Source organism: Dermochelys coriacea, chromosome 7, assembly GCF_009764565.3.
Source record: "Dermochelys coriacea isolate rDerCor1 chromosome 7, rDerCor1.pri.v4, whole genome shotgun sequence".
In the NCBI taxonomy this organism is placed as follows: Eukaryota; Metazoa; Chordata; order Testudines; family Dermochelyidae; genus Dermochelys; species Dermochelys coriacea.
Window position 1 is genome coordinate 24,401,637 of NC_050074.1, and position 17,658 is coordinate 24,419,294.

The window sequence follows — 17,658 nt, forward strand, 5'->3', positions numbered from 1 at the left end:
GTGATCTTTGAGACACTAATCCCCCCTCCCACCCTCCTTTGCCTGCCAAGAGGGCACCAAAGCCTCATGCATCAATAGGTTTAAAGGGGCAAACCCTGAAAGTGCAGTTGCCAGGCTGGGGGCCCCTGGGTGGGCAATCAGGCCTCAAGGAGGCTAGCGTGGAGGCCTGCGGATCATCTACAGGGGGATGCCTCCCTGAAATCCCTTCCCTCACTCCACACCCTCTGCTCCTTGAAGTCTTTCAACCACGATTTGAGGATTTCAATAGCTCAGACATAGGTGAGGTTTTTCGTAGGAGTGGGTGGGTGAGATTCTGTGGCCTGCGCTGTGCAGGAGGTCGGACGAGATGATCAGAATGGTCCCTTCTGACCTTAGTATCTATGAATCTATGACTCTGTCATGGCCTCACAGCACAGCTGCCTCAGGAGAGCTGGGTGGAGAACCTTGAAACCTACCAATGTGGCATCTCAATCAGCCACAGGGTGGCGCTGCCGAGCACAGATGTCTGGATATTAGGGGCTTTGTCTTATCTATGTGTAAGAGGACTGTTGCCCCTTACTAACATTCAGTGGGGGTGTTTTAGTCGCTAGCTCCCAGTACTAAAAAGAAGAAGGGTCGATGGGGAATCAGGACCCAGAGACTGAGAGTCCCCAGGAACAATGGGGAGAGGCCAATGCTCCAGGTCAGCCTGAATGACAGGGTGGGCAGGCTAATCAGGGAATCAGGAGATCAGGGAGGTCCTCTGTGTGAGCTGGATTTGCCTGGGACAGACAGAGTGGGGCCAAGCTAAGGAGAAAGCAGGGGCCGGAGCTGAGCTGGGGAGCAGAGCTGTGCCAGATCCAGAGGGACCAGAAAAGCAGCCCACAGAGAGCAGACTCTGTCCTGGGAGCGGAGCTGCAGCCCCAAAGCAAGAGGCACAGCCCAGAGAGAGCAGACTTGCCCTGGGAGCAGATCTGCAGCAACCAGAGCCAGAGGGGCTAGATAAGCAGCCCAGGGAGCTGGAGACAGAGCAGCAGCTGGGGCTGAGGCAGAGTGGGGCTGGGGCTGGGGCTGGGGCAGGAGCAGTCCAGAGCCGGGTGTCGTGAGCAGCTGGGCAGAGCCAGGGGAGACCCTGGGCAGCAGGCCCAGCACAGGGAGACGCCTCAGCCAGGAGGCTCTGCAGGCCAGACTCAAAGGGGGATTGGTTACCCCGACAGGGCGGGGGCAATGCTGGGAAGAAGGGCCCTGCCACCTAGAGCCTGTGGCCACCACCAGAGCGAGTGTCCAACCCACAGCATCCCTGCAGCACAGCCAGGGCCTGAGAAGAAGGCTTGGGACTTACAAGGAACAGACTTCAGAGTAGCAGCCGTGTTAGTCTGTATTTGCGAAAAGAACAGGAGTACTTGTGGCACCTTAGAGACTAACAAATTTATTTGAGCATAAGCTTTTGTGAGCTACAACTCACTTCATCGGATGCATCGAAGGAACAGACTGTGAACTGCCCAGACATTCCAGAGACACTGTTTGTGATGTTCCCTGCCATAGAGCGGGGTGATGTTTCCTTTAACCTTTCCCATTTTCCCTTTTTCTTTTTAAAATTAATTGTTGATTAAATAACTTGCATTTGCTTCAAATTGTATGTAATGATCAATGGGTCAGAGAAGCGCCCAGTGCAGAGAGAGTACCCCAGAGTGGGGACACCCTAGCCCCTGTCCTAGGTGACCACAGCAGGGTTGGGGGGTTGAGCGCCCCAGAAATCCTGGGCCTAGCCTTGTTGGGGTTACAAGGACTCTGCCAGACAGGAGAGTGGAAGAGGAGTCCTCAAGGGCAGGGAGGCCACTGGGTAAAGGAAGTGGGAGCGAGGACTCAGATCCTTTTTCTAGCCCTCTTCACTGGGGTAATGCAGAAGCCAGGAAAGTTCCCCACAATAGCGGGACTATTCCCCCACTTACATATGCAACTGTATTCCCTAACACCCCCCCCCAAAAAAAGTGTTTTAATTTTTTTTCACCCTTGCTAGCTGATCACCCTACCCCATGCTGGCTGGGTGAGGCCTCAGGGTGAAATGTTCCTTCTGGCCTGTCCACATCTTCAGTCCTTGCTAGTCGCTGACCCTGGGGATGGCCCTCTGCTCCTTCCAGAGACGCTGGCTGAGAACCCATCCCCCGGGGTGTGGGCTAGGCACTATTCATCCACACTGGGAGGACCAGAGGCTAGTAGCAGCTCCAGGAGTTGCCTGCAGAGGGCACCCTCAGGGGCAACTTGTATGTTTCCTATCCAGGTGCAAATAGCCTCAGTCTAGGGCTGTTACCCACTCAGAGCCATGGGAAACTTGCTCCCAGTGGGTGGGAGCCTTGGGCATTGTCAGACCATGCTGGGGCATGTGTTGGAGTCTAGGGTCTCTCACAAAGAGACCCCTGGCACCAGCCCTTCCCATCCCTCAGGCAGCCAGATCCCAAACCATACAGGGCTTTGTAGGTCACAACCAACATCCGTAACCAGAGGAGGAGAATGCTCCACGCTGTGCCAGCAACAGTTTGGCTTCAAACTGCCCCCCAACCTTGCAGGCCTTGTCCCTGCTGCCAGACAGCTCATCCCGCATGCCCCTAACTTGCCTCCTCTCACATTCCCCACTCTGCTAGCTCCACTCCCTATCACATCCCCAAGCTGCTCTGCACCTTTTTCCATGCTATCCCCAGGTGTAGATCCTTCCTGAACCTCCAGCCGTGCCCCTCCCTCTGCTCCTTCAAACCCTGCCGCAGACTCACCCCTCACAGGCAGCCCTGACCCATTACCAAAGCGCCAATCCAGCCTTTTCCTGGGTACTGCCCCTGAATGCACCACCAAGAAGCACCTCTCAGGCTCTTTCACTGCCAGACCCCTTGATCTCCCAGCACTCCCTCATGTCTCATCCAGAGTGCCAGATCCTCAGTGCCACAGACGTCTCTGGCTCAGCAGGAGTAACCTTGGATGGTCCTATAATGCCCTTGCCTACAGCCTTGGTGCTCCCATAGGCCACTGAGTTCCTAGGGCAATGCCCACTGGCAAAGGTGGGTGCTTACCAGAGAGTTCTACAAGGACAGCTGTACCCAGTGGTCTATTCTATGTGCACTCACTGGGTACATGAGCTCAGAGCAAGGATTTCCCTTATCTCATTCCAAAGTTTCCTGTGAGGCTCCCTGAGTTTAGCTCAACCTTTCACATCTTCCAGCTCCCTGGGGTGTGAAGGGAAGGGGTTGACTGGTGACTTCTGCCAGGACCAACCTCCGGCGCACCGCGGGGGACTCCGCCACCTGCACACGAAGCTGGCGGTTGTATAGCAGGGGCTCTGCGAGGAGATCTTCTCCCACGGAGGCCGCCACGGACCTGGTCACTGTGAACAGTTTCCAGGTCTGGAGGAGGTCCTGGTAGAAGACCGGCAGCCCAGAGAGGTCTTGCGGAAGACCTCTCGGATGGAGATAAAGGAGCTGTCGGTTGTATTGGAGCCCCCGGAGGCGGCGCAGGAAGGCGTGCGCCAATACGCTCCACGCCGGACTACCTGCACCATAAAGGAGCCTCTGCAGGGCCTGGAGGCGGAAGACACGGACCTGAGTGCGAAAACACTTCAGGCCCTGCCCTCCCTCCTCCAGGGGTAGATGGAGAACCCCTGCAGAGACCCATTGCAGTCCTGACCAGAAGAACTCCAGAGTCAACGTCTGGAGGTTGGCCAGGAAACCCGGGGCCGGGACCAGGGTGTTGAGCCGGTGCCAAAGCATGGACAGGACTAGTTGATTAAGTACCAGTGCCCTCCCTCGAAGGGAGAGACACCGGAGTAGTCCTGTCCATCTCTGGAGCCGCTCTACCACCCTGCCCTCTAAACCGTGCCAGTTCTCCGGTGGAGAGGGATGCGTGGCAGAAAAGTAAACGCCGAGATAGAGCAGTGGACCCGCGCTCCACCGGATGGCTGAAGCACGGGTGGGAGGGAGCTCGCCTGCTGCCAGTCCCCTACCACCAAGCCAGAGCTCTTGACCCAGTTGACCTGGGCGGAGGAGGCTGCTGAGTAAACAGCCTGGCAAGCCTCCACCCGCGCCAAGTCACCTGGGTCCTGGACCACGAGGAGCACATAATCGGCATACACTGACAGGACCAGCCGCAGCTCCGGCTCCCGCAGCGCCAACCCCGTCAACCTCCTACGGAGGAGACAGAGGAAGGGTTCGATCGCCAGAGCGTACAGCTGGCCCGAGAGGGGGCACCCTGCCGTACTCCTTGCCCGAAGCTGACCGGTTCGGTCAGGGTCCAGTTGAGCCTGACCAGACACTCTGCGGAGGCGTACAGCGCCCAGAGAAAACCCACAAACTGGGGTCCGAAGCAAAACGCTTGCAGAGTGCTCAGGAGATACCCGTGATCCACCCTGTCGAATGCCTTCTCCTGATCCAGGGACAGGAGGGCGAACGACAGACCGTCCCTACACCCGAGTTCCAAAAGGTCCCAGACCAGATACAGGCTGTCGAAGATGGTGTGGCCCAGGACGGTGTAGGTCTGGTCTGGGTGGATCACGTCCGCCAGCACAGACCCTAGCCACAGCGAGATGGCTTTGCTACGACCTTGTAGTCCGTGCTGAGGAGCGAGACAGGACACCAATTCCGTAAATCGCGGAAGTCCCCCTTCTTCGGCAATAAGGTGAGCACGGCTCGCCTGCACGAAAGAGGGAGAACCCTGCTCTGCAAAGACTCGACACAGACGGTGACTAGGTCTGGGCTGAGGACATCCCAGAACACACGGTAGAACTCCACGGTCAGCCCGTTCATGCCCAGAGATTTATTAGTGGGCATGCGGCTTCTGAGAACTCGGCCAGAGTGAGAGGCATCTCTAGCCGGTCTCGATCGCCCGCACTGACCGTCGGGAGTCCGTCCCAGAGCACTCTGCAAGCGTTAGGATCAGTCAGATCCGGGGAGAAAAGGCTTGCGTAGAAGGCCCTGGCCCTCCCACACATCTCCGCCGGATCCATGAGGGGGGTGCCATCCTCCGCGAGGAGGCAGGTGACATGCTTTTTAGCCCCCCTTCTTTTTCTCCAGGGCGTAGAAGAAGCGGAAGCCGCAATCCATCTCCCGAAGGAGGCAGATGCGGGATCGAACAAAGGCACCCCGGGCCTGGTGGTCCTCGAGGGCCCGGCGTTGCACGGCGCTGTCAGCCAGACTGTCAACTGCCTGTTCAGCGGTGCTGACCAGAGCCACTGGGATCTCTTTTTAGCTGGGTGTTTTGGACACCTGGTTACCCTGTCCAGGAGTTACACAACATAGTCCAGGTCTCACCCCCAGGGTATACAGTCCTTAAGAGGCCCCTGTCAGCAAGCAAAGCATGGACCACATTTAGGCGCTTCCACCACATCTGAGCTGCTCTTCTGTCCTCTCCTGCTTGGCTAGGACAGCCACCCCAGCCCTTCCAGCTGGGAGTTCATCCTCATCAGGGGAGCATCCAGCACTGCCCATGTTCCATTATCTCCCACCACAAGCAGGCTAGAAAGTAGGCCTGGCCTGGCTCTGCCCTCAGCAGGCTGCTAGCTCACCACAGAAACCCCTTCCTCCCCCTCTGCTACTCCCCTCTTCAGCTCTGGCTCAGCAGACCCTGTACTGCCTTCAGCCCCCTCCCCTCCTGGCTCTCGAGCTTGGGGAGATCACAGCCAACCCCTCTACTCATCACCTTCCTTCAGCCTCCCCCCAGGAACTACCTCACTTGCTGAGCTTCCCTGACCCTTGATAGGCCCAGGTGCTGCCCTGCCATCTTTATTGGCCCAACTGGGAGCACCTGTTCTGGCACAGGGCCTGCCTCTTTTAAAGGGGACAGCCATCCTTGCCAGGGCCTAACTAGGGGGCTGCAGGGCTGGATTAAAATACATGAGGAGGCCTTGGGGGAGGGGAGCTCAAAACCCGGGTAACTTAGTAAGGAATTTAGAGCTCACAGCTCTTAGAAATTGTTTAAATTGACCCAGTGGGCCTAATTCTCCTCCCCACTACACCGATTGTACCTGGAGTAACTCTGCTGGCTTCACTGGGGTTACTCCGGATGCTGTGACGCAGCATGGAGAGGAGACTCAAACCCCAGCTAGCCAAACCTGGGTGCTCCGGGAAAGGCCCTTTTTTCAGTAATAAAGGAGAGGCAGGTGTCTAATCTAGTGGTGGTCTACAGTAACCTTTGCACTCGATTTCATGGCTTTCTCCTGGCCCCACTCTTACTCCTGTTCCTTGGAGAACAGGATCTTGTGTAGGAGCACTGGCAGGAGAGGGAGGGACTGTTGGTCAGACAGGGCTCAGGCATGATCTCTAGCTTGTAAACACTTATTGATCTCCTGCTATCAGCGGACTGTGGCTTAGCAACAGTGCTGCTCCCCTGGCACAGAACTGACCCTTTGGTTCTTGAGAATCTGCCGCTTTGAACCATCCCATATTATTTGTATCCACTCGTCAATACAAATGTGTTCAAGTCCTGAGGCTCCCTCAGGCTGACTGCTGGTGGAGTCGCTCAAGCAGGGCCCCATGAGTGCAAAATGCTGCCCATTCAGAAGAGCATTTTACACCCCTTGGCTCTGGGGGATGCGGTGGCACAAAGAGCCAGGTGGAGGAATTGGCCCACAAACACACACTGAGCCTCCCTTACTGGTATGGGCCTCTCAGCCCAGAGCAGACCCTCACGGTGCCAGGAGGCTCTGGGCTACAGGTCAGACTAAAGGGGCCTGGGCAGGGCTGTGTGGAGGGCCCAGGCCTGGAGTAGCAAAGGGCTGCAGGTGAGGCGCCTGGGGCAGTGGCTGAGCTGGATGGGGGTGGGGGAAGCACAGCAGGGCTGAGGTGCTGTGCAGAGCTTGCCCAGGCTGTCATGGCCTGGCCAGTGCTCTCGGCTCTTACTTTCACATGCACTAGAACGGGGGCCCCAATGCAGTGCCCATGGGTGCAATGGCACCTGCCGGGGCAGTTGTGTGCGCCCGCAGGACAAATGCCGCCATTGAGCACGGCCGCCAAAGAACGCCCGCCGAAAAGCGTTGCTGCTTCTCGGCGGCATTTCAGCGGCAGGGTGTCTGGCGCCACCACAGCCTTCTGGAAATAGGAATATGCTATTCCCATAGAAAGGTTAGGGACCACTGCACTAGAACAACAAATGAGGAGACCTAGAAAAGAGAAATCTGAAGGGAGGCTCCTCTGGGTCTCTGTGGCCATCTGTCTTTGTGCAGGGAGAAGCTATTCTCCAACTACAGGCTGGCGGTGCAGGAATCAGAGCTCTGACATGGCTGTGCAGGGCTAGTCGTTACAAGGAGCCTGCGCTTGCAGGAGGGATAAAAGCATATTGTCCCACATCTCATGCACCCACCCAACTCGAGTGCCCCTTGAAAAGGGGAAATTGCCCCCCCCCAGCCTTTCTGGGAACACGTCCTGCCTGCAGGATCTCTGCTCAGCCAAGAACAGTTCTGCTGACTTAAGGCTTCCAGGTAGTGATTCATGGGCTGTGTGCCTTGGCACAAGGCAGCTGGGTGGGTGAGTTTTGCGGCGTGCCTGCCCTGCTCCTGCAGTTGAATTCATCTCACAAGGGAGCTGGGCTGCCTACCAACTTTAGCTTGGGCATGGAGTCTGTCCTCTGCTACGTTGCTGGGGTGTTTGGCTGTGGGGTCTGGATGGGCCCAGCTGGACTGTAGGTGTTTATAGGGCCCTAGCACTGCAGGAGGCTGCTGTGTCAGCTTTCTAATTAACTGCTGTGCTCTTAGCTATTACTGCAAACATCTCCTACTCCCAGTGCCCCCCATTTTTCCCTTCTCATACCCCAGTGCCTGCACGTCCCCCGTCTGTCTCATCCCCTCCCACTCACAGGCAGACTCAGAAGCTCTCTCACTTCCACCCACCCTTCTTTTGCTTAGTGCCCTTTTAAGTAGGGCAGCTGGAGTGGTGGGAGGGCCCAGACTCTGTGCCAGCTGATTAGAGTGGCAGCTCAGCCCTCCTGGCTCCCCAGGGAGATTAACTGAGGTCCATGCACTGTATGGCACATGGGTCTTTTGGGTCAGACCTTCAACCCTATGTGCCCATCTCCTCTGCACAGCTATTAAAGAGCCTGGGGCATTTCTCCAGAATTGGGCTTTCCCACCTGCATCCTTGCTTAAATCTTCCCCTTCCCCCACTCCAGTGTGCAGCATGCTGTGTTCCTGCTGGTCTCTTCCCTCCACACCCGACGTGGCTGGTCACAGTGGTGCTGTTTGCGGACAGGCTGTGGAGTGCGCTGGGCTCCTGTGCTGTAGATGGCTATAGCGACGGAACGAACTGAACTCTGGAGCAGAGAGAGACGCAGGAGGGAGACCAAGACTGTTTTATAGAATTTATTTTCAAATCTGGGGCTTTCATGGTACAATTTTACATAGCCAGGGACGGAGCCCGTGGGCCTCTCCGCTCCCTGCCAACAAACCGGGCAAAGGAGAGGAGACAACCAACCCACCAAAGGATGCACTCCACAGCCGAACAATCTGCAGAGTCACTAGCTAAGCACAGCTTCCAAAGATGGGGGGGGGGTGTCTCCCCTCCCCAGAACATTCTGAGCTGCAAGGCAGCAGGTTGTAGTGGCACAGGAAAGGCCAGCAAGGCCTGGCACAAGGCTAACATCGTTGCTGCTCTCTCTTTTTTGGCACATGTCACTAGCTCACTATTTGGCAGTTGTGTGAATTCCTGTCATCTACAAAGAGTCAGAGGGAGGCACCTGCGGGCCTGAGCAGGATCCTGCCCTTCTCCCCGAAGACGTAAGCTGGCTAGTGTTGGACAGAGCTGAAGACGGGGGCTGTGTTCACTCAGCAATGCAGCCAGCGTGGAAAGCTCTGCATGGATGTTTCCTGGGGAGCTTTCGGAGGTGCCAATATAGCTTTCCACCAGTGTTCACCTGGGTGGCAGACTGGAAAGCAGCAGCATTCTAAGGGTTAATGGCTATGGTCTCAGAATCAACCTGCCCTGCCCATGTCAGCTAGCTTCAGCCCAGAGCTATATTGGCACCTGCCTCTCCTGAACACAGGGTTGTGATCTCCCCCAGCCATCCCTCACTGAACAAATGCCTCTGGAGTGTAAACAAAGCATTAATCCAACCAACCCCTCCAGAAAAACAATTCCACAGAAAATCAGTTCCATTCAAAACCCAATTCCAAGCCAACCCAACCAGCTTTTTGGTGATAATAAGTAGCACAGATCCCCATGGACTCACAACAGGATGGAAGGTACAAACAGAATTTGAAGAAAGATGCAGTTGTAGAAATCAGTGTAACAAACAGAGCACTAGGTCCTGGTTATATACAGCCTGAAGAAACAGTGTAAACAAGACCTTTCCTGAAAGGAACATGGCGCTGAGAAGGCACCACAGGGTGACCAGCACAGATGGGGAGTCTGCATTCCCCAGTGTTGTCAGAACCTGCTCTTTCAAGACAGAAGGCCAATATCGTGGCCTGTGCTTTCTGCTCCACTGCATGTTAGAGCTTCATTTCTGTAAACAAGTAGGTGTGTGTAGCCCTCTTGCCCACCTGCCCATCTCGGGGGGTGGGGGGGCCCTGCAGCATGCTGCCCTAGTCTCCACAGCCAGTCAAGGAGAGTGAATGCGTGACCTGCAATGCTGCGGTGGGCAATGCAACAAAGGCAGATGCAGGGAGTTTCCTCCACTTCTAAAGGGCCTTGCTCATGTCAGACCAGGGCCATGAGGCAGCTCTGATCAATCACTTCCAAGGCAGAGGTTCTCCTCCTTCTGTGCACATTTTGCTCAGGCCGCAGGCTGGAAGGTCACCAGGCCCTTTGCACCAGCTGCCAACTGTGGAGTGTATTTGGGAATACAGTTTTCAATCACCATTAACATTTCCAAGGCTCCTGCTGGTGGTGGCATCGGCAGCGCCAGGGTGGCCAGGTCTCAGAGGATGCAAACCACCTTCCATTCTGTTTGCACAATCAGTGGAAAAACTTTCCTTGTGTAAACATTACATAATTTGAGTCAACATTACACTACAGTGTTCTATGGTAATAAGGCAGTAAATAGGGTGTCATTACTCTGTAAGTGGGTGATAACCAGAACAAGACACACGAAGCCACTGAGGGCTGCAGCCTGGAGAGAGACAGATAGCACCCCATGCTCACTTTAGTAAACACATTGCTTTTGACAATCAAAATGGACTGCATTGGTGGTTAGAGAGTATAGCCAGGCACAGACTGTTGCCCATGGCAGGGGGAGGTAATGCCTGTGCTTCTGGGGAAAACAGCAGCAATACACCAGTTAAAGAGGGCTGGGGGAGGGGTGGGGCGTTGGCAAGCTTTATTTTACTTCCATTTTCATGTTGGGTTCAATAAGCACAAGTCCAGCATATAAAATATCAGGGAGTATGAGAGACTCCTTGGGATAATCAAAGTCCTCATCCCCTTTGGTTGGGGAGGAAAGATAAGCCGTCAGGGTGGCTTAAATGTCAAACTACAGTGTGTTGAAAACAGCTGCCCTCTCCCTCTCAACATTCAGGCCATTCTGAGCTGTGGGCCTTTGCGGCAGACAGGGCAGCTACCACTGCTGCCAGGGGAGCATTGGGACGGCAGGGAGGGGTGCACACGTGTGGACATGCACATGGAGCCGCCGGGGGATAGGCTCACTACGAGCCTATTACTAGAATCTGTGCCCGACAGAAGTGCAGCCTGCAGTACAGGCCAAGGGAGACGCTGGCTCCTGCGTGCTAGGGACTGGAGTATAAAATGTAGATAAAAGGCTGCTCCTCTATTGCAACAATGCTGCCCTGGCCAGCGCCCTCCAGCCACGCTCCCTGGCTGGCTGGGCCCTTCTCCAATCTCCTCCCCTGTGGGCCACTTGGTGCTAACCTGGGACTTGGGAATTGCCCACTCTGGGAGACTGCACAGGAGAAATTTCCCCACTACTCTGCAGAGCACCCAGGTCTAGCTCCCATGGAGAGTGATGTCCATCCTCTCCCCCTGAGCCAGTCTGTAATGCAGAAGCTCCTGGGGACGCGAGGATGGAAGGGGTTTGCTCCAGTCAATACTAGGAAAAAAAAGAGGACACTGCACATGTGATGGTGGCTAAAAGAAATCAGTGTTCTCCTCCATCCTCCCTGCTGAGGGGGTCCTCCTGGGGACTCGGGTCTTTGGAGTCGGACACTCAGAGAGAGGCGCAGAGTGGAGGCTCCTTTGGAAGGCTTCTCAGAGGCTTGTTTCATTCGGCAGGAGCTCTCACAGATCGGCTTTGCCTTCCTGTGTTCTAACCCTATGAACTCAGCAGGCTTTCCCACTCTGCCCGTTTCGAGCAATGGCTGTGTGACACAACACAGCTCTAACACAAACATGGGCTTATACCCAGCACAAAACTCAGTCCAGCTGGGCGCAACTGGTAGCCTATCCTCAGCACTGAGACAGTAGGAGACTTCTCCTGAGAGCTGAAATGCATTGATGAGCTACAGTATATGCAGGACTAGAAAATCCAGGATGCTAGGAGAGAGTGGGACTGGAGCAGCATGACAGGGGTGTTGGCAGGAAGAGCAGGGAGTACTACAGGTCAGGATGTGTAGTGCTCACCCAGGGCTACCCCTTGTGTCCCATATGTCTGCTAGTGTGATCACTAGTGTGAGCCAGACATGGGATGGGAGGGGACGGGACACAACACAAAGGAAAGCCTGGAGAAAGCCACTCACTGGGATCTGGGCTTCCACACGCACAGCCCCACTGTGGAAAGGCCAGCAGCACCCCTCTAGTCACAGCTGGGAGTCGCTGTCAAGACAAACACTGTCAGCATCACAGCAACGGGAACAGAACATTCCGTAAAAATAACCATAGAAATTCTCTTCTCTCTGATTACAAAGATACAAAATGTATAAAACCCTCCCCTGCCCCATCTTCTGTGGCCACCCCCACCCCGTCCACTCTCTCTCCCTCTCCCTCTCTCATACACACACACACGCACACACAGTGTAGAAATGGTTCAGAAAGGAAGATTTCTGTCTGTTTGCTTTTGATATGTAACCAGCCTAGGTTTGCTCATGTATTGTACTTCTCCCCGCCTCTGAGGGGGTGCCCTGTTGAGCAGGCGATTGGTTAGTGCAGCTCCATTCTGGTGCAGAGGTACCTGAGACCGCTTCCTCCCAGAGATGGTTTGCCTGACTCTCCCCCCACGAGTTCTCCAGAACCAATGGGTGGGGAGGGCGGGGTGGATTTGGGCCTCTGACCACCTCATCAGTTCTTTCCTTGTAGGTGCCTGGCACCCAGGGACTCCAAACCCTGCTGAAAGTGTCTGGCCAGGCAATCATCCCTGCTTCTTCCTTCGCTCTCGCAGCAGCTCGGGCCCCTCAGGAATGACCTTCACTTCTCGTTATTCTTCTCGGGGAAAAGGAAACAAAATTAATAAATGTAGCCTCTGGTGCCTTACTCCCCAGGCCCAAGTGACACTCCCTGGGCTCTCCCTGTTTGGCCAGGGGCTTGGGAAATCATCATGCTCACCTCCTGGTGCAATAAATAGTGCTAAGGATGAGGGCAGGGTCTGGCTGTAGCTCCCAGAACAATGACCAGGCCAGGCAAATATAAGAAACAGAATACAGATCTTTTCCCTTGGCCATACCCATTCACCCAAGTGCCTGTGCCATGTACAGCTGAAGGCAACAGACAGATCTGTACCCTGCCATGCATTCTAAAATGCATAGCTCAGAGCCACTTCCCCTCTCTCAGTACCCGGAAGGTGTGTCGGGACGGATGCTGAGCCCCAGCACCTTCAGGTGCCAGAGGAGCATAGGGGCGCCCCATGGGACAGCTGCCCCTTTAGAAACGTTAGCACTTCCACCCATTGCACCGGTGCGACGGGGTCCTCTACAAAGCATCACAACCAGTAGGTACTTCTAGGACCTAGTTTCATCCTACGGGGGTTGATCCCGTTTCACCAGGAAGCTTTGTGCTTTCAGATCCCATACTCCAGGTGGTAATACTCAGTTACCAAACAAACCAGGGGCAAAAGAGCAACCAAGTGGCTAGAAGATACAAACTATCCTCTGGCTAACTCATAGCATGGATTGGACTGACCCAAAAGCTGCCCTGGAGAAGGGGAAATACTTACTCTGAATCTGGCGACAGCTCAGAGATACTGTGGGATGTAGCAGAGAGAGGTGGTGACGGGCACAGCACAGAAGGCATTGAGGAAGTCTGCACAGCAGAAGGAGTTGCTGTGGTCTGTGGGCCAGAGGGAGTACTGGAGGATTGCACAGAGGACAGGACAGAAGAATTAAAAGAAGCAAGGATGGAAGAAAGGATATCTAATTGCTCAGTGGAAGGATGTCGGCTAGGGATTGCTTCCAGATTTTCCCTAGAAGGCTGTCTCCTAGACAGAGGTTCTAGATTTTCTCTAGAAGGAAGCCGTCTAGAAAGTGGTTCTAGACTTTCTCTGGATGGCTGTCTTCTAGAAAAAAACTCCAGATTTTCCCGTGATGGATGCCTACTAGGCACTGTATCCAGGTGCTCTCTGGAATTAGATCTTCTGGATAAAAAGTCCAACTGCTCTCTTGAAGTTTGTCTAGCTAACGCTAGCTGGTCCCTTGAAGGCTGTCTTCCTGAAAGCAGATCTAATTGTTCTCGAGAAATGTCTCGACTTAGTAAAGTGTCCGTTCGATCTCTAGATACTTGCCTGTTAGGCAAAGTGCTGAGCCACTCTCTAGAGACCTCTCTTACTGGCCCACAGTCTAGTAGTTCTCTTGAGCCAAATCGACTGGGTAAAGTATCTAGATGGTCTCTAGAACCCTGCTTCCTGGGTAGTGTATTCCCATGATCTTTCTGATCAGGCCTAGAAGCTAATGTATCTAAGTCTTCTCTAGACCCATGCCTGCTGGGTATATTTTCCAGATGTTCTCTAGACCCATGCCTACTAGGGATAGTGTCCAATTGCTCCCTTGATCCAGGCCTGTTGAGAACGGTGTCCAGTTCCTCCCTGGACCCATGCCTGCTGCGTACAGCTTCCAAGTATTCCCCAGCGTCATTCCTGCTCAGCTGTTCTCTGGACATCTGCCTTCTCATCAGCAAGTCGAGTTGCTCCCGGGAAGAGTACCGGCTAGCTGGCTGAGAGAGGCTGCCTGCACCAGAGTAGATTCTGCCATAAGAGGCAGCAGGAACAGCCCTGTGACCCAGGGTGGATGTTTTGTACCAAGAAAGCTCGTTGGTCATTCTGCCTACGGATGGTAAGCCTTGCAGAGCTGGAGGGTACTGGAGGCGATTCTTCAAAATCCCTGTACAGAAACAAAGCAGAAAGTGAAGAGAATCTTTGTGACAGTGCAAACAACCCTCCTCACTATTTGCAATAAAGCAAGGACAAAGAACTCAGCTTGGCAGTCTGGGCAGCCCTGCCCCTCCCCGAGATCACCCCAGGATGGAGGAAACTGCCACCTGTGTTTGCATGTTGCAAAGCTTTCAAGATCACAACACCCTGTGGCCCAGCACCACCTGACCTCCACAATGGATGCATGTCCCGGTCTACTAGACATGAGGAGAAGCCACTCCTGTGAGTGGCTTGCCTCTAAGAGTGTGGCACTCTTGGCTTAAAACAGCAGAGGAGACATTACCAAGACTACCCCCCATTCTGTCCCTTGGCAACATGTAGGGGAGGTTATAGCTCCAGTTCAGCCAAGGGAAATTTCCCCCTTGTCTCCATTCCTTACACGTTCGCTCTCTCTGAGCCTGTCAGGCTCTCTCCCCTCTTTCTGACTATGGGTGGATGGCCAGCCCAGCACTGGTCTGCACCTCTCCTGCCTGCAGCCTGTTGTTTCTCAGTGCAGTTACTTATGGCCTTGGCCCAAAGGGCAGCTATTCTTCAGCTGTTGATTGACTGCAAAGCCCACCCTTACATTCCTTCTTTGCTTCGGGAACTGTCCCAGCCACCAGGGCTAGAGCTTGTAGCTGAATAAAAGATTTAAAAGAGAAGAACCAAGCGTCTCCATAACAGCTCCTGTGTTACCTTTGCTGAGAGCCGCAGGAGTCTGCTGTTCCCTGTGGGCAATGAATAGACTGACCGGGACAAGGACAGGACACTTCTAATGTGGCCTGCCAACCTGTCAGCAACAGTCACCTGGATGCCGTCCCCCATGACATCCGAGTGCTTGGGGAAGCGAAGTGGCTCTCCAGCGTCAGACAAAGGATTCACTGCCTGCTCTGCTCAACACCATTAGTCTGCCGAGCACAGCACTGTCAGGGAGATGCTGGGTGTACCAGGTAGGGGCCATGGGGAGACTCTGGGGGTGCAGCCAGTGGGACACTGTGCCGCCTGGCAGCTGGATATGTGCCCACCCAGGGAGCACTAGGCTGGCTGCTCTGAGTCTAGTTACCTTTTCTCTGGCGCTGGGTCTGGGTGAGGGAGTTCTCATCCCCGCTGGTCAGGGCCAGGTCTGGCTGGTTGTTGTTGGCAGCATCCTTGTTGACGTCAAAGCCCAGCTTCCGCTCAGACCCCCATTTCTGCAGAGAGCAGGGGTGAACCTCACATTCGCCCAGTGCTGGCCAATAGGACATCAGGTCATTGCCATCCACATCTGGAGAAGAACAGTGCAACATACGGGGGGGAGGACGGACATCAGAGTTATCCCAAGTTGTAAACAGAGCAGGGCCTGCTACGATACGCACTGGGATACAGTCCCAAGGGCTGCTTAACCACCAGTAACGTGCTGTGGGGCTTGCAGGAGCAGAACCAGCAGATGGGAGGGATGAGGCAATTTCCCTCCTCTGCTGGAGTCACCGCATCTCCAGGTGGTACTAACCCCTCCCTGCCAACGGGGACTGCTCCCGGGACCCCACAAACAGCGCTTTGCCTTTGGGAGACCTTGCATCCCATCAGACAGCAGCTGCGTTGGAAACACGCTCTGTGGGAGACCTTCAGCTTGGTCCCCCCATGCTCCCTCCCTCCCAAGCTGCTTAGATCCAAGTGGCCACGGTGACTCCCAGGCGGGCCCCTAGCCTGTGGCAGGGCTCTTGCGTGGTACTTGCCTTTGGGAGTGGTGCTGGTGGGGTTGGTGAGGAGCCGCTCACTGTGCGCTGCCCGTTTGAACTGGCGCTGGAACCGGCCCCGGAGGCGCACGTTCTCCTCACTCTCCGACGACGGGATGGAAAGGCTGCGCTCCTCATCCAGGGAAAGGTCACTGTCTGAGTCAGAGTCTTGGTCTGCTGGGGCACATGCAGGATGGAAGCAGTGGGGATGGCTTTTGAGCAGGGCAGGGAAGGAAGGAAGCTTGGTTTGGGGGTTTTGCCTGCTAGTGTCCCAGGATTATATCCCCCCAATCTACCACTCCACTGGCACAAAACACAGACCCTGTGTTTGGACACTGCCCAGCCGAAGCCAGGGCCCCAGCATCCTTGGAGGCCTGTGCTGTTGTTTTCACTAATTGGCCTAAGGGGGGCTCTGTTCAGTGACCCTGGACACTCCCTCCTCCCCACAGGCTGAGCGTACTCAGGAGTTAGAGTGAGGCTGCTGGGAGTGGCAGGTGCTCAGTGTGCAAAGGTGCTCAAGAAACTATCACCTCAAAGGCTGCTCACTAACGTGGGAAATGCCACTTGCTAGGGCAGTTTCTGGGCAGCACTGAGCCTTCTCACGTGCCCAGGCAGGTCCCAGGGGCGAGCCGGCTGGGTCTCAGCCTTACCTCCCCCTGCATCACGGTGAAACATGGCCACATCGAGGTCTGTGGGGCCGGTGTGACCGAGCAGGCTGTGATCCAGGGCTGAGCCCTGACGCACCATCACATTCTCTCTGAAACACACATGGCAAAAATGCTCAGACTCCAGTTCCTCACCTGGCAGCACCTGTCCCTGTCCTGAGGAAACTGAGTGCTCTCCTCTCATCTCCCATACTCATATCTGTGCCTGGCAGAGAGGTCAACACATGGGCACAGCCCTGTGGGGGGAGGGGGTGTGAGGGACTGGAACAGCAAGGAATGCTGCAGGGCAGGAGTGGGGGGCACTGGCAGAGCTGTGGAGAGCTCAGGACTGGAGTAACCGGGGTCTGTAGGTGGATCAGGAGTGATGTAAGTGTGGGGAGTCTCAGGATTGAAGGTCATAGCAGAGGAGGAATAGGTAGAAATGGTCCAGAAGGGCCAGGAGGTGACACCTGTATTTCCAGAAGAAGGCCATGCCCTCTCCATTCCATGATGGGCCCCACTCCCTTCCCCCTCCATGTCTGTAGTTTCTCAGCTGTGGCTGTGGCCCAGCGGCCAGCCAGAGGCCTCCTCCTCTGGCTGCTTCCTACCTGAGGTAGCCCCTCTGGCTGGAATGGGTGCGGGCTGAGCGCACGCTGCTGACTGAGGAGATGGTGGAGGCCCCCAGGGTGATGCGAATGAGGCCGCTCTCCTCAAACAGGGCCGTGTTATTATAGGCGTTGGGGCCCTGACAAGGAAGAGACACATGGAGAATTTGTTAGGAAGACTGCAGCAGCTGGATCTTGAGAGTCTCTCCCTGCCCAACACTGCAAAGGGTGGGGGTGGCCTGTGTCCGTTCAGGAGTCTCCAGTCTCAGGCACCATGAAGGGGTTCTCTTCCTTCACTGGCGAGGGTCCCACCAGCCTCTTTGGGAGGCATGGGGCTCCCAGGGACATGACAGCACATGAATTCAGACATGGACTGAGGGGCTAGGACCCGGCCATGGGGTGGCTGTCTGGCTGAGGTCTTTCCCACTGACCTCCTGGAGCAGGCAATTACAGACCGGT

At 55.3% G+C, this 17,658-nt stretch overlaps 1 protein-coding gene across 1 annotated transcript in view; it reads right to left on the minus strand.

Annotated features, from left to right (window-relative positions):
• Positions 1 to 13,065: 13,065 nt before the first annotated feature.
• Positions 13,066 to 17,658, minus strand: part of CELSR3 (cadherin EGF LAG seven-pass G-type receptor 3) — a 65,078-nt gene continuing 60,485 nt past the window's right edge. Inside the window, exons 29-34 of the mRNA XM_043518646.1 lie at positions 17,203 to 17,339; positions 16,601 to 16,707; positions 15,951 to 16,127; positions 15,299 to 15,499; positions 13,850 to 14,206; positions 13,066 to 13,160 (exon numbers count right to left, since the gene is read on the minus strand). Coding sequence (XP_043374581.1) covers positions 13,066 to 13,160; positions 13,850 to 14,206; positions 15,299 to 15,499; positions 15,951 to 16,127; positions 16,601 to 16,707; positions 17,203 to 17,339 — 1,074 coding nt within the window. The remainder of the gene's footprint in view (positions 13,161 to 13,849; positions 14,207 to 15,298; positions 15,500 to 15,950; positions 16,128 to 16,600; positions 16,708 to 17,202; positions 17,340 to 17,658) is intronic.